Below are 15,531 nucleotides of genomic sequence, written 5' to 3'. Positions count from 1 at the left end.
TCACGCTGTCACTCGTTAACGTTAAACCGGCGGATCTGGCTGCAGGTTTTTTTTTTTTTTTACTCAAAGTAGAATGAAGCAAATCACGTAGTTGGGCTTAGCCAACAACGTGACGTCGTGGTCATAAGAGACCCAGAATGAAAGAGTTTAAGGAAGAGGACGCTCTATATGTAGCAGTACAGCTTCCCTCTGTCCCAGTATTTCATACATATTGATAAAGCAGGGTATGCTAAATGCAGCCTCTGGGGGGATCAATTACAGTAAAAAGGGCTCACATTTGGCAGATGTAAAGTATACATGTGTATGTTTTTAGTGTTAGTCCATTTTGTTGTTTTAATTAACAGCTCAGGGATGTTCAAGGAGCAACCTGTTTGTGCACTTTCTGAAGATGTTTTGCACTGTCACTTCTGTTTTTGAATAAAGGGTTGGAAATGAACGCTTTTTTTTTTTTAATCCGATTCATCGAAAAAATAATCAACCGATTAATCGATTATTAAAATAATCGTTAGTTGCAGCCCTAATCAGATGCATGTGAAATCTGTTGCTGCAGAAGATCAAGGCTTTTCTGAATAAGCAGTACATGATTAACTGTGGAGAGATTCAGGCTACCAGGCAGGCAGATAACAGAGACAGAAAGTGGAGAAGAGGTAAATTGGCTGTTGCCAACACTCAGTAGGCGGTCCAGATCCTATTCAGCTCGGATCGGATGTCTAACATTTACCTCAAATCTGAACTGAACAGCGACAGTGATGCCAGCGTTCACTGGACAGGCTCCTTCCATATAATGAGTGTGCCCTAGCTCAAATCACGACAGAAATGTGTAGAATCAAAGATAATCCCTCCAACTGACATGGCTCAAACTGCATTTGCAGGTAAATCTGAGCGTAGTGAATGAAGTGTAAGATTGCTGGAGCTTACAATCACAGCATGGTACAGAAAGTGTTGAGTGAAGTGTCAGCCACAGCGTAGGAAATCAACAGTTTTTCTTGTGACAGTCTTAAATCTCCAGTGGTGGTTGTATTATCTGAAATGATTCCAACCACATCTGCCCAAGAATATCTTAGCAACTGCCTACGTAAACTGACCTGAAATTTTAATTTGTGTCATATTTATCATATTTAGAAACAGTTCCAAACACTTCATACACGTCGTGCAACCTTGTTTATTTCATGAAAGGTATCGTGAAGAAATGATGACCTAGGTTCCTCCCTAGGTTAAAACTCTTAGCTCTGTCAGCAATGTTGCCTTTGATAGCACTGTTGGTGCTCCGTTAGCTTCTTGCCATTGGCTCCCCAATTTGTTGTAGCTGCTGCAGTATTGGGACAATCACAAGATGTTTTTTTTCTAGCTCTGGGTACAAGAAGGATCAAATGCAGGTTGTTTGACTGGAGATGTTTCTAAACTACTTGGTAGGCTACAAGAACTGATACCCAGCCCTAATTGTAAGCATATCTCTTGATCTCAATTCGACCTCTTAAGGGGGAGGGGTGTTCCTTCATGAGGTCTCCTCATGGCTTCATATGATACCATGAATCAATGACAGGCCTATTAATGCCACATTGCTAATGAAACAGCAATGAAACAGCACACCTTGGGCTTAAAAGAGCATATAAGTCAATTGTACATGCTTAAAACACAATTAAACCATATATATTAAACAAAAAACATAAGTATGACTTGAGAGGACTCGAACGTGACTCGAGAGAGCTCCCCAAGGTATGGAAAATATGAATTGTCATGGCGCTAGCTTGATGCTACAGGCGATTAGTAGCACACCTTCCTGTAAAGTTTACGACCTACAGAATCCGCCAAATATCTTGTCAGGCAAAGCACCGCAACGTATCGATCACATTGCATCCAAAACATTTCCAGCAAATAAATGTGACTTACTTTTCAATGAAACGATCTTCCACACGGCCTTGTTTGTACTCATGACCGGCCGCCTCCGGGTTGCGCTCGTGACGGGTATTGGTAGGCGTTCGGGATACAGCAAGAAAGTTAGAGCATTTCGAGTCTCAGCCGATCTAATACTACAGATTACAAAATGTGGTACTTTACTCATTTTGAGTGGCTGAAAGGACTGTTTGGATGGCTTATGGCTCCCATAGGCTCGCATGATTAAAAGGTGGGGTTTTAGACTGAAAACGGCTTCAGAATGGCAGGGTTATGGCCAGAAGAATAAAAAAGAAAGTTTATCTGCCAATATGTTATGATCAGTGGCGGTGCGTCAATAGAGGGCGTTAGGGCGCCGCCCCTCTTACAATTTTGCGATGAAAAAAAAGAAAGAAGAAAAAAAATATATATAATATATACTGTCAAAAAACATTGTATAACAAATAATTTAAATAATAAATATACCGTGTTGACGTGCTAAATGTGTGTGGGAGACCGTAAGCCCCTGTCAACAACCACTTAAGTTAAATGTGACCAAATATAATATATCGCTGTTCATCATCACTGAGAAAAGCCCCTCCCCCCTGTCGGGGCGCCGGCCAAATGTGAGGCCGTTTCTCAATACCAAGTACACAGGTCTTGGCTTGTGAACTTCTGGAGTCTGGTCTTGGGAGTCTGGACTTGGAAGTCCAGACTCTCAAGGACAGGAGAACGCAGGACGGTCTTTCTGCAATTGGAACAGCAGACTTGATGACGTCACCACATCAGCTGTTGTTGTCATGGTTACTCTGATTCTTCACTGTAAAGTATTTTTACATTCAAACAAAATATGACAACCCTGCTCTTTTTGTACGTATGTATATACATAGATATATATATATATATATATATATATATATATATATATATATATATATATATATATATATATATATATATATATATACATACATATAATTGCATGTGAATAAATAATAATGATTGCTTGTTAAATCCTCGAAACAGAATTATATCTCATGTTTAGTCGATACGGAGACATCGGAGCCAGCGGATCATTTCAAAAAGTCCAGCCGAGATCAGGCTGCTCTCGGCGGGCAGCAGAGCGCTGACGGCCCGGTGCTGCGGGGCTCACGGTCCCGCGAGCAGGACCTCAACCCGTCGGCGTATCTTTTTAAGTCGGCCGATTCTTGAGAAAGCGACCACAGATTTGATGCTTAAACAACTAACTTCTCGCCTGAAAACATCCTAAAATTACATTTTGTGACTCAACAACGGTAGTATTCAGAGAATGTCAACTTTCAGTTATGAGTATTCTCATCCGTCATTGTTCCCCGTTTGCTGGTCCGAAATGCATTCTGGGATATTGGCTCTCTCAAGAACGCTCAAGTCTGCTCTGATGCGTCCCCGGTAAAATGGGCGGATCAAGTCACATCCGGGCATTTTCACCGTTCTTGGCGAGAAGCGGACTTTTGAATTGGAACAGTACTTGGGCCGCGACTGATGACGTTTCACGAGTCCACGAGAACACAAGTACAGAGAAGAACGCTGATTGAGAAACGGCCTGAGTCTATAGGCTCGTTCGAGATGAGCGAGTTCTGCGCAGAAGCTATCGGCGCGCAATGCATGCCGGTTAGATTTGTGTCCGACTTGCTCCCGACTTGCTCTGACGTCATGCACACGTGGTCAACGATACTCTCACGAGATCAAGTCGCCGTAGATTTCAGAGTCAGCCCCCGCAGTTGCTTTCCAACGACTGCGTGGTCCAGTGCATGATGGGAAACGCCTGGCTGTCGCCACATCAGAGAGCTGATTGGCTCTTAGATCTGACAGCAAACACCACGTGTTGTAGAAAATCTTTATTTTATGTGTAGTTGGAATACTTAACGCTGGATTATTGACTATTAATCTCATGTTTGATCTAAACACATTTCTTGTGTGGTTGTTAATACAAAATCGTATTTATACAACACACATCAAAACTACTAGTAATGTATTTCACAGGCAGACATAAAAAGACCAAAATATGCAGCTACACACACATTTCTACATTAATATATATTTACAAACACATATGAATAAATCCAAACGTGATCTGTAAACTACAAGTAGACAAAAGTTCGGAACTAACAGGAAGTCATTTTTTCTGTGACTTCCTGTGTCTACTTTGAAGGCAGCTGAAAACTGTCCGACTTGATTGCAGGTAATTGCAGATTACCTCTTTTATTCTGTAAACCTCTGAAACCCAACCCAATGTTTCTTAAACCATTCTGCTCTGAATCTCTCATGCCCGAAGTTACAGTTTGTTGATAGTTGTTATTGGAAAGTGTTGAGCACTGGGTTTTCTTGAAATAAAGCTTTGTTTTTTAGAATATTCTACTCAAAACCTCTTTTCTTCTCAATGTGGAGTGCTATTAAAACTGCGCCCACCCCAAAAAAAAAATCACCAGCCGCCACTGGTTATGATGATTTGATTTGTGATGAACCCCATTAACAACTGTTAACATATTGTGGTATTTTATAGTAGAAAGAAAAAAAAGCTTTCATGTGCATCATTTAAAAGCTTTTCCCTCCTGTGTTCTATCGTCAACCAATAAACCAATAACCCATATACTGCTATATATACATCTTAAGTAATCTCACAAGTGTTGTCTGTATATTATACCTTTTGAAATTATTCAAATAGCCCTTGTGGTTGATGAAAACTTTAGCAATTTTCTTTTATATTAACCTTTTACAATTAGGGTCACCCCTAAACTAACACAGAAGTAGCAGGTGGGCAGAAAAGATTTGTTCCCAGTCTTCTCATCATATATTGAGTCTGACCACTGAACAAACCTGAAAGTAGTCCTTTCAGTCAGGCTATTGTTTCTGTAAGTACAGCAAATTGACAATAGGATTAAGATGCAGTCAAGGGAAACCAAAGGTCAACTCATGACCTGTGCTAAAAGCAAAGGGTGGACTTGGTTTCTTTTGATGGAGTCACAGACTTCACGTACACAACACCTCTCACCCAAATTAGATTTAGCTCCTTTAAAAAGTGTCAGGAAGACCGTGTCTGCCAGGGGCCAGACAGGTGCGGGCTGCTGAGCTCTTATGGTAACAACAAGGTTCAGTGAGGCCCATGTTCAGGTGACGATACCTGTTTGTCTTGATAAACTGATGGTCTCCTTCATCTCTTCATGATTGTGAGGACATTTGGTCATCAAAACGACTGGCAGTCATTGCATTGACCGAAACAAACAGACAGATGGAAACTGGACAGGAATAGACAAGGTGACCCTGCCTCCAGCTGTCTGTTACACCACAGATCAGCGTAACGCCGTCCCACTGGATGCCATGATCCTCTGGCTCTGTGTTGGTGTAGACGTTCACACCACCGGATTGAAGGGTTACAAGATGAACTTTGACACACATTTACATTTGATATCATGCTGGATACTCTCATTTCTACTACACATTCATATGACTTGGATATATGTGGTGATACGCTCTTGTGGAAAAACATTTGATACATTTTGAGCACTCTGTTTAAAAACATGTTAATACGCACAGTCACGTGGCAACTTGTCAATGCTGCGGCCATGATAATTAGAATTGAATTGGGAGTAAAAATAGTACGCTTCTTGACAAACTGTCTTAATAAAGATAATTTATTTAGAAAAAACAATTACATCTCAGAATGATTGCTATGTGTATTGCATGTTTCTGTTTTGGTATGTCTTACTTAGGACCCAACAAAGCAGCACATCAGTGTAGCATTATTCTTTTTTGTATTATTATTGCTCTGCATGCTTGTAAACCATTTGAATTACGTTTTATTTTATCTTCTGTTTTACGGTGACTTTATAATGTCTGTGACGAGACAGAAATATGAGAGTAGTTATTATTCTTTTACTTGTGTGCCTTCAAATTGATTTATAATTATTTAATTTCGCCTAAAAGGATATAAGTGACCAAGAAGGTCGGTCATGTATAAAAATATACAGAATAAACATATTTATATTTCCCTATGTCCTAGGCCTGTACCTCTTCTGGTTTCTATGTACTGACAGAACGACTCTCTGCTTTGATCCCTTCACTCACTTTTCCTCCAGTTCTGTTTTCTGCTGCTTAACCTGCAGATCTGCTAAAGAGGCCAGACAAGTGAGCAGAAGACAGCCCGGCTTAATGAAGATAAATGCGTTTACGACGTAACAGTCTGGGAGGGTGGGAGGGAGAGAGAGAGAGAGGGGGAGAGCGAGAGAGAGATCAATTCGATGAGAATAACAGGAACCAATCAATGCAACTATAAAGCGAATTCTCTGCTGCTGAATTGATTTTCGACATCTTTGACTTCCTGCTGATTTTTGTTATTTTCTGGATTTCATCGAGAAAAAAAACAAATACAGTTTTTAAAGTTATAAAAGAAAGACAAAATAAAAGCGTGCCTACTTCAATCTTTGTGCGTAAACTAGAAAAGTCATTTTTTTTATGCATCGCTGCATTTCCTTTACATTTAGCTGAAAGTCAAAAATGTATAATAAGTGCAATACTGGAGTAGGTTATGCATGTTCCATTGTACTGTTTCTGGGAAGGTACAGTACCCATATGTTTTCTTCAGGAAGTATGTAGAAAATGACTTGTACTCTTTTATTAACTTCAGTGTGACCATTAAAATGTAATTAACCACAAAACTCAAACCTCAGTCCCCCAGTCCATCTGTGGCTGATCTACAATCTGAGTCCCCTCCCCAGTGCTCCCCTCCCGCCCCTTCCCAGATACTGAGCTGTTTTGTTCTGCATCTAAGGTTTTCATTAGGAAACTGTCCGCAACCAAATCGACAAGGGAAGCATAGGAGAGCGAGAGAGCAAGAAAGCACGAAAGAGCGAGAGTTGCGGAGGAAAACACATTTCTTTGTTTTTAGTCTGGTTCTGGATTGGAGGATATTTTTTTAAGGGGGAGGGTGGGGAGCTGTTTGTGTCTTCACTTTTTGTCGCCAGCCGCTCGCCAGATTCACGATGACCTGCCCCTCCACCTCTTCAATTGGACTAATCCTCCTCCTGATTGGATACGCTGTGGCAGGTAGGGATGCAGCCGGGTGTAGTCAGGAGGGTGGATGGGTCGCAGGTCAGATAGGAAAGGCCACGAGGACACACAGCCGGTTCAGTGTGTGGATTTAATAGAACGGATGATTTATGGAGTGCAGTGGAAATATGTCATCAGATGCCGATAGTGACCTTCCTTTATATCTACGTTGCTTTACATTTTGATGTATTTAAATAGCCCTTGTGGTTGAGGAGATAACCCCGGTTTCACAGATGTAAGTGTCTGTAGAGTAGACGATGGTTGGGTGAACACACACAAGGTTGAACTGACATCATGGGCGTTCATACGCGTATGTGTGTGTGTTCAGGGGCCGCCAGCACATCTGTTACTAATTTCAACGCAGCTTTGGCTACACTTAATCCAATATTGTGTCAGCATAGTTTCTAACAATCACTCTCTTTCCTTCGACCATTACGTTCACCTGCCTGCTTCTAACCAGTGGGCTTAGTGTTGTTCTCAACTTTGTTTCCCAGCGAATGGAAATTCACAAAAATGTGGGCCAACCCTCCAGAGCCAAATCTATGAGTGACGGCTTCAAGTGTGAATTACACTGACTTCATACTGCAAGAATGGCCAACTGCAGCAAGCAGGGGGCTCACACTCACAGAGCATTTTATCTTGTGTTTCACCTTAAAAGCTACATTTTCGGCAAACATGGGTGGAATAGTTCCAGCTTAAGGCCTTTTCATGCTTTGATGGTCACTATATCAGATAAGGGTATATCAGATATGTTTCTCTCTTGGTGTCAAAAAGGTTAGATTTGAGTTAGAAAAAGTTAACTTGCCATGGAGTAAGAGAAGAATAAAAAAAACTAGAAAAGGCTAATGTTTTTATAAATTGTATTTGTTGCTTGCAAAATTTACAGGTTGTTCTCCCTAAATAAGTGTCAGTTGAAGAGTTTGAAATTACAGCAGAAATACCAATATGAATTGCTTGAAGTGTCTGCATTTCGAGGTATCCGTTGGAATGAATCTATTGACGTGTACGCGTATGCTCTGAAAGCAGTTGAAATGTCCCTTGAAGTGTATGCATTGTCAGTTAAAGGAGTACAAGGTGAAGGCAGTTGAAATGGATTTGAAGTGTCACGGCACATTTGTTGCTGGCCGACAGCTTTTATTGCTTAGAAACGATGTTCAGACTCAGTGGTGGATTAAATGACTCATGAGGATGGATACTGTTTGTGGCGTGTGATCAGAAAAATATACAATTGCTATCTGTCATAAAACAACAAAAAAAGGAAGCTAATGAAAACAAACAGATTCTTCATCTTCTTAAGTCCGTGCCAGATGTGTATTTGGTGAAATTAACAGTTGTAGCTGCTGCTGAAGAGCTACGGAGACGGAAACCTGAACAAAGTCGCCGTCTGTGTTTATTTGAGAGCAGACTTTCTTTTCTTTTCTATGTACGTCTTTTCTTTTTTATGTACATGGCCTCGTATTAGTGTGCCACATACTATGAAATGGAGTGGAAAAGGTACTGTCGGGAATTGGACTACACCAGAAAGCTTACAAATTCAACAATCTTTCTCTTAGTGCTCAAACAAGTGTTCATTAAACTGTGAATACCAAAGAAACACAGTTTCTGGGTGGAGAGTTTTAAGTTTTTACAAATTTACGAAAGAGCTCAAGTTGTTTTGGTTCATTGGAAGTCACTAGCTCACTGTTGGTTATAAGGTACGTTTCCAAGTGTTTTTATATTGAATGAGATCTTAACCGTTTTTTTTACATCCTTGTTTGGGCATTGGCAAGCAGCCACGCGCTGAGAGAAGCGATATTGATAAAACCCGCTCCTCAGAGGCGACCTATACCACCGACTTAGTGGCATTAATGTCCGATAACGCCACACACTCTTGGGCATTAGCTGCTCGTGTATGCTACAACTCCTTTATTTAAATAACGGCGGCGGTAGAGTGCCAGGGTTCAGAAATGAGTGAACCTCTCAACCATTTGCTGAAATATAAATGCGATCAATGGGAGTTTGGCCCGCTGCCACTAAGAAGGTGCAAAAATGGAAGCAGAGTCCTGCCAGAGAATGCAGGCTTCCCCCTCAAAATATTTTGGGCTTCAAAGGGAAACAGATAATTGGAAACATAAGCTGTGAGGGTAAAGGAGCAGGAACAATGGGTGCCCCCTCCTCATCCTGTTGAAGTGAATTCACACCAAGAGAATTATGGTGATCTCGCGTTTAGATGCTAAATATGAAGCCACAGTCAGCAACAGGTTAGCTTGGCATTAAGACAGGAAACTGAACAACTTGCCTTTGCCTCGAGTTATTCACGCACATTCGACCACTGATCCATTTGTGCAGACCAGTTTATTCTCCCACCAGAACTGTAGCCTAACTGTACTAGCGTTAGCTGTGAGTTAGCTAGCAACGGCTTACAGGTTGCCAACCGTGAATGTCTCAATTGTTTGTAAAGTTACGCGTTCTGCCTTAACACACCAATTGAGACTATATTTTTCATCTCACTGAATAATCATTCTGATAGCATAATGATAATTCAGTTTAGTACTGAACATATATGTTAATTAGTGAGTTTGTGTTGGAAAGCTGGGTTATTTTGTTCCCTTTGGTCAGAGCAAGGCTAGCTGTTTCCCCGTAAATCAAGTCAAAGCTAGGCTAAGCTAACCGGCTAACAGTGTTGGGGGTAACGAGTTACAAAGTAACGGATTACTGTAACGTAATTACTTTTTTAGGTAACGAAGTAAAGTAACGCATTACACTCAAAATATTGGTAACTACACTACTTAACTAGACCTCAGTAACGCGCGTTCCTACGTTACTCAAGACATTTGTACCAGTCCGAAAAGTTCGCTTTTAGCGGCGCGCGAGTCACACGCCACTTCCTGCATGAACAGTCTATCACAGGGTACGTCCCAAGTCTCTAAATTGCATCCCCGTTTCCCTCAACCAAGAGAAGACGCGAGGAAATATGTTTTAATAGACATGAGACGTCCTTTCCTCTGAAGCGTCACTGAAGCGACGTAGGTTTCTGATGACTGCGACCGACTGACAGCGGATCACATCTGATGAGCTGTAAGTCGCTTTAACAGCTGACGGAGTTTTGTCCGGAGAGTTTTTAGCGAACATTCCAATAAAAATGCACTTAAAATAGTTGATTTAATGGTATTAAACTACTACTTACATAAATAAAGACACAGTTATCATGAGTGTCAGAGTGGAGATGTTTTCTCTGTCGTCTGTTACCGTTTAATAATCTGCATTGAGTATTTATATACTGTGATGTGTCCTGCTTATACGCGCAGGATCCATTTCTACTGGCGGAATGAGTCTGATTGTGACATCATTATAAAATAACCCACAATATAAATATAGTTTCTCTTCATTACGTGTTGTAAAAAGTGTTTCCTCTCTCCAGCTCTCTGATTTTAATGACATACATAATACAAGTTATTGAGGGAAACAACAGATACAATCTTAGAAGACAGTAGTTTGTGGTCCTTTTGTGGTTCAGACCTACAATGAACATATTTTAACCAGATGGTGAATAATTTAACAGATTTAATATATAACTTGAGTTTAATCTGTGATCGTCTTCACTCTAGTATGAAACTCCAGCGATCAGTCTGCTCAGCTGCAGCGTCCTATCACCAAAAGTACCATTTATTTTTCTATCTTTCTTAAACCACTACAATGATTCCTATAACAAGCTGGTTTTGTTCTTAAACATTTGGTTTAGTGGGGTCTCATGTTTCCCAAAGCCTGTTTTCAATGTGTTATGCTGTTTGACCGACCTGAATGTCCCCACCATACACAGCATCTTGTATCCTGTTGTTTGTGGATTTTAAAGTGAGGCATATTTCTTTGGTCAGACAGTGTGAACAGGGTTAATGTTCGTTCAAGTTAATGGCTGAGTTTTATATGCCATTTTGTTTTACATGTTTACAATACACTATGTGGAAAGGCTAAGAGATGCCCTTTATTGAAAATAAAGTGATGAAAGGGCCATGATGTTTGTCCATGTATCTTTGCGGTTAATTTGGACATTTGCTTAAAAAAATGGAAAGTAAAGTAACTCGTAGTGAAGTTACTTTTCAAATGCAGTAACTCGTAAAGTAATCTAGTTGCAATTTTCAGAAGTAACTAGTAACTTGTAACTAGTTACTTTTTCTGAGTAACTACCCCAACACTGCCGGCTAATCTAAATCTCATTTACAAAGTGATAACGTATATTTCTCTAAATGTCAAACTATTGCTTTAATATCGAATATTAGAGTGTGTCTATTGCTTCTTCAGTGGGCAACCAGGTTTGGAATATCTGTGTTTTGGGTTAAAATGTTGGCTGCTTCAAAGAATAGGTTTGACTCTGCTAATTGTGGTTTCTAATACCTGTTCAAATGTGAAATGCTCATATTTTTAAATCATTGCTATCAATAGTTTTTTTTTCTTGTTTTCATTTATGACCTGTAGAGGTCAGACATCCCCACTTTATTTTATGTTATGATGATAAAGTGTAAATCATACACTGGAAATCACTCTGATGTGCATCTTATCTGTTTGCAGGACCTGAGACTGATGTGCGGCCTCGAGCGGTGCGTTTGAGTGCCTGTCAAGAGCACACGAACCTTCACAACCGTCTAGATGTGGTGGAAAAGGTGCCGTTTCCCAAAAAAAGAACTCACATTAAGCACTCCATCAGGGCTCGGGATGTTTTTACCCCTGGCGTTGTCCACCTCATTATTAAATATCAGTTTTCTCTTCATCTTCCCCTAACAAAAAAGTTAGTTTGAATGAGTCAGTCCACATTCATCTGACAAAAACCCACGCTTACTTTGACCGTATTAGCTGTTTTGTGCATATTCATGTTGGTTGTATTATTTGTGGGAGATCACTCTATTATTCATACCACAACTTATGAATGCATTATTAACATTTCAACCACAACTTCTGTCTGCTGCAGAAAGTGGAGGGCACGGTTGAGAAGTTGGAGGTTGAGATGGCTGCTCTTCTGGATGCCATCGACGCCCCAAAATGGCACCCCTTGTTGGATAATGCAGGAAATACAGCGGTGGATAACCCAGGGCAAAGGTCTTAGAGGGACTCAAGGGGCCTCTTGAACTTGGAAGGATTCAATATTTTTCCATAGGCTAAATGCAAAAAATAAAAGTGTTAATGCATTTACTGTATCTGTTTCAAAATTAAGTATTTATATAAGAGAATAATTCACTTTACTCAGTCAATTTACACCCCTGCTCTCTATCTCCCTCTACTGTCTGCAGACAAACTATGCCTTTGATGCTATATTTAAGTGGGAATGACAAAGACACGGCAACACCAAATTACTGGAAGAAGATTTATTTCTTTATCAAAGCAGTTAAAGCAGCATTCTTTTTTTAAACAGAACAGTTTCTGTTGGTAAAGTAACAAGGCTTCTCACCGATTACCCCTTTAAAAATCCTGCCGCACAAGAGCATTATGCAAAGCGGAACCAAGACGAGAAAAACAGTGGCACAAATCACATCTTATTGATTTGCTATTTCAACAGGGCACTGAGTTTCAAACTGTATGTGATGTGTGAGATATCCACAGTATGGTACAACCCGAGAGCAACCATCAGGAAACGGCTGAACAGGAGACATGCTGTCTGCAGGAGACAACACTAGCACAATAGATCCAGATCCAGAATATAACACATAAAGAAACAGGTCGGGAGGGTTTGCAAGCATGGTCCAATTCGGAAATAATCTCTGATATCAAGGAACAAATGTTAAAACTGTTGATTAGTATTGTAACTTAAGAGAAAAAAAGCTACGCTTAGATGAACAAAACCTGTTATTATCCACTTAAGAGATGATTAACACATAATATACACATCACTTCAGGCCTACGTTGACTCTGATGGTGTGTAGACTGATTTAATAAAATAACAAATAACAGAGCCTTTTTCTTCTTCTTTTTCCCCCACGAATGGAGATATTCAGGGTTTTTAATATTGCAGCAAAGTCTATGTTGGGGTGAAGTGAAAACCTGCCCCAGTTCCAAATCTTCTTCTTTTGCTGCACAGTCAGTAACGCAACACAACGGAGCATCACACACAACCGCTGACCTCATTCCACTCATCCAGCAAGGGTACGAGACTGTGTACTTGAACAAAGCATTAAAACAACCTACAGATGCAAAAAGGTTACTGGATATCATCTAAAAATATCATGTCGTCCATATAACACTGGGATTAAACGATTTTGTACAGTTAAAGCTCAGAAAACACAATGTCCAGAAAGGTCCAAATTATACTCTAATTTGGACCATGTCTATAATCACGTGGCCTATTACGAAAAGCTTGTGCATGCACAAATCAGCCAGTAAGGCTCAAGCTCCAGGCTTAAGCTCCAGGCTTTGGCAAAAACAGGCTTATACTGTAAAGGTACATGCAACAAAAACAAAACAAAAAAAGCACAGGGCTCGAGACTATTCAATTTATCATATATTCTGGTAAACTTGGAAGATGCCACTGTATATCCCTTTCAAGAAGCTTCTTAATCTAATCGTAGTGTATAGTGTTTTAAACAAATACCTCGATATTTTGGGAAATGCGCTTTCTAAAAAAGATGGAGGCCACCAACGTGTCTGTGCTTTAAATTCGAAGCTGTGGCTCAGAGGCAATTAGCCCAGCTTAGCACAAAGACTGGAAGCGACCTAGAAGATGTGGGTCACATGGCTGACGGAAGAAGCCAAGCTAGCACTGATGCTAGCAAGCTAATCTGCGGTTATATTGGCGGTAGGAACTATTATTACCAGTGCTGGCTAAGTCACTTAAAATGTAATAATTACATATTGAAAATGTACTTTTCTACTTTACTAACTACTCAACAGCATAGGTAATGAGCTACAACACTTTTTACTTACTCAGCCTTGCTCCGTTAAAGGTGCCATGCAACAGCTAGTTAATGTTTGCCCCGCTGAACGCAGAGAGAACAAACTGATAAGAAACCTCCATTGAACTGCCATTAAGCCAGCAAACAAGCCTACATTGTTATTATTATTACAATGCTACAATGTACAATTACAATGTAGATCACAATGGACTGCGCATTATTTCAGTGGTTTTCATTAAACAAATGAAAACAATATGCTGCGAAATGATTGATAAAATGGAACTGTCATCTTACTTTAATAAGATGTATTTGGCTAGTCTTTTACTGGACACCCCTCATATATAAGACACTAGAACAGAAATACAACAATCAGAAAGTAACTTGTAGGCTACTAAAGGCAATCGTAACTGTGGTTTTGAAAACAGTTGAGTGTTTCACAATATATGTAGCTCAGCGTTACCGTTTGTATATGGACTAAACACAAGGCTGCGTCTGGTCTTTATGTGAAGCTACGCCAAGCACCTTTCTACACGAAAGTGGTAGCCTTCTCAAATAAGTCTTGTAAAAACAATGAATAGGCATATTCAGCGTTGCAAGATGGGGAATGTTAAACTATCGTAGCAGTGGCTTAAAATCATTGTATTTAGAGGTAAATTATCCTAACCATAAGAACAAATAGCATGTATAGAGTAACATGTATAATTTAACAGAACACAAATTAAAATTACTTTGTAGCTACCTGATGTAGCTATGATGCTTGGAAGGACAATTTTTGCAATAGCCTACCGTTACAAAATTCAATCACAAGAGAAAATGACAGGAAGAATATGTTAATTTTCTGCCTCAAAATAAGCTAAATTCATGGAGATGGAGGATTAATCTGGAAATTAATTGAAATGACAGCACAGACTAAAACAAATTGCATTACAATATGGTATATTATAGCACTATATTGGTAAAATTTGCACACTGTATCATCGTACAGTGGGCAAAATGATCGTACAAATACGATGATTATCGTACATCTAGCAACGCTGAGTGTACTTCCCAAAATGTTTAATTATTATGTTACGGTCCCTTCCCCCCCAACCTGAAATAGATACCGTATACATAATCACAATATGATTGTATAAATGATAGCATTTTCACTCGCAGAAGGAACATTTACTTTACGTTATACTGGGGAAAAAGAGACACACACTCACACATTCAAAGTTCTAGAAATGGTTATGCAAATGGTAGAAAAGCTTTGGCATATTTTGCCTACAAGTTGTGCCTGCACACTTGGAAAGAAGAGCAGAACGAAGCAGTGTGAAGCTCCACGCGGCTCTTCCTTTAGTTTGTATTTCGAGTTTGCAGTCCCACATAAAACTGTGGTGAGTTTAAGTTACCTACACTGTATCATATTTACATGGTTTTCATTGTATTAGTCCTTAGGGGTTTATGGTAAACCTTTGCTACAAGTTCCCAGGCGTTGAAACTGAGATATAATATCGTGTTCACACCAAAAGAGTTGCGAAATATTCGCGCGAGTAGATTACATGTTAAGTCAATGCACAGACGCGAATGAAATATTTCAACTCTGGTGAAGAATTCGCCAGACGCTGAGTTGCGAAAGCCAATCAGAGTTGAGAAGCTCCGCCCGGCATCACCGCCGTCTTGCCGTTACTGAATAAAACTGCTGCGGGTCCGCTGAAGGAGCGCTGGAAGCGGCTTC

General features: G+C 40.1%; 1 protein-coding gene across 1 annotated transcript; it reads left to right on the top strand.

Moving 5' to 3' along the window:
* The first annotated feature begins 6,777 nt into the window (after positions 1 to 6,777).
* LOC306746463 (placenta-specific protein 9-like) lies at positions 6,778 to 13,211 on the top strand. The gene is made up of 3 exons (XM_079229380.1): positions 6,778 to 6,954; positions 11,503 to 11,594; positions 11,900 to 13,211. The coding sequence occupies exons 1-3, from the start codon at positions 6,891 to 6,893 to the stop codon at positions 12,032 to 12,034; spliced, it is 291 nt and encodes a 96-aa protein (XP_079085506.1). The 5' UTR covers positions 6,778 to 6,890; the 3' UTR covers positions 12,035 to 13,211.
* Positions 13,212 to 15,531: the final 2,320 nt, after the last annotated feature.

Source organism: Taurulus bubalis (genome assembly GCF_910589615.1).
Source record: "Taurulus bubalis genome assembly, chromosome: 14".
Classification (NCBI taxonomy): domain Eukaryota; kingdom Metazoa; phylum Chordata; class Actinopteri; order Perciformes; family Cottidae; genus Taurulus; species Taurulus bubalis.
This window is presented reverse-complemented; position numbering and strand designations above follow the sequence as displayed.

Bases quoted from the DNA above. Each gene is read 5' to 3' on its own strand.
- LOC306746463 (XM_079229380.1), top strand. From the start codon at position 6,891: ATGACCTGCCCCTCCACCTCTTCAATTGGACTAATCCTCCTCCTGATT. The intron at 6,955-11,502 runs GTAGGGATGCAG...ATCTGTTTGCAG, and splicing joins GATTGGATACGCTGTGGCAG to GACCTGAGACTGATGTGCGG. The intron at 11,595-11,899 runs GTGCCGTTTCCC...TGTCTGCTGCAG, and splicing joins GTCTAGATGTGGTGGAAAAG to AAAGTGGAGGGCACGGTTGA.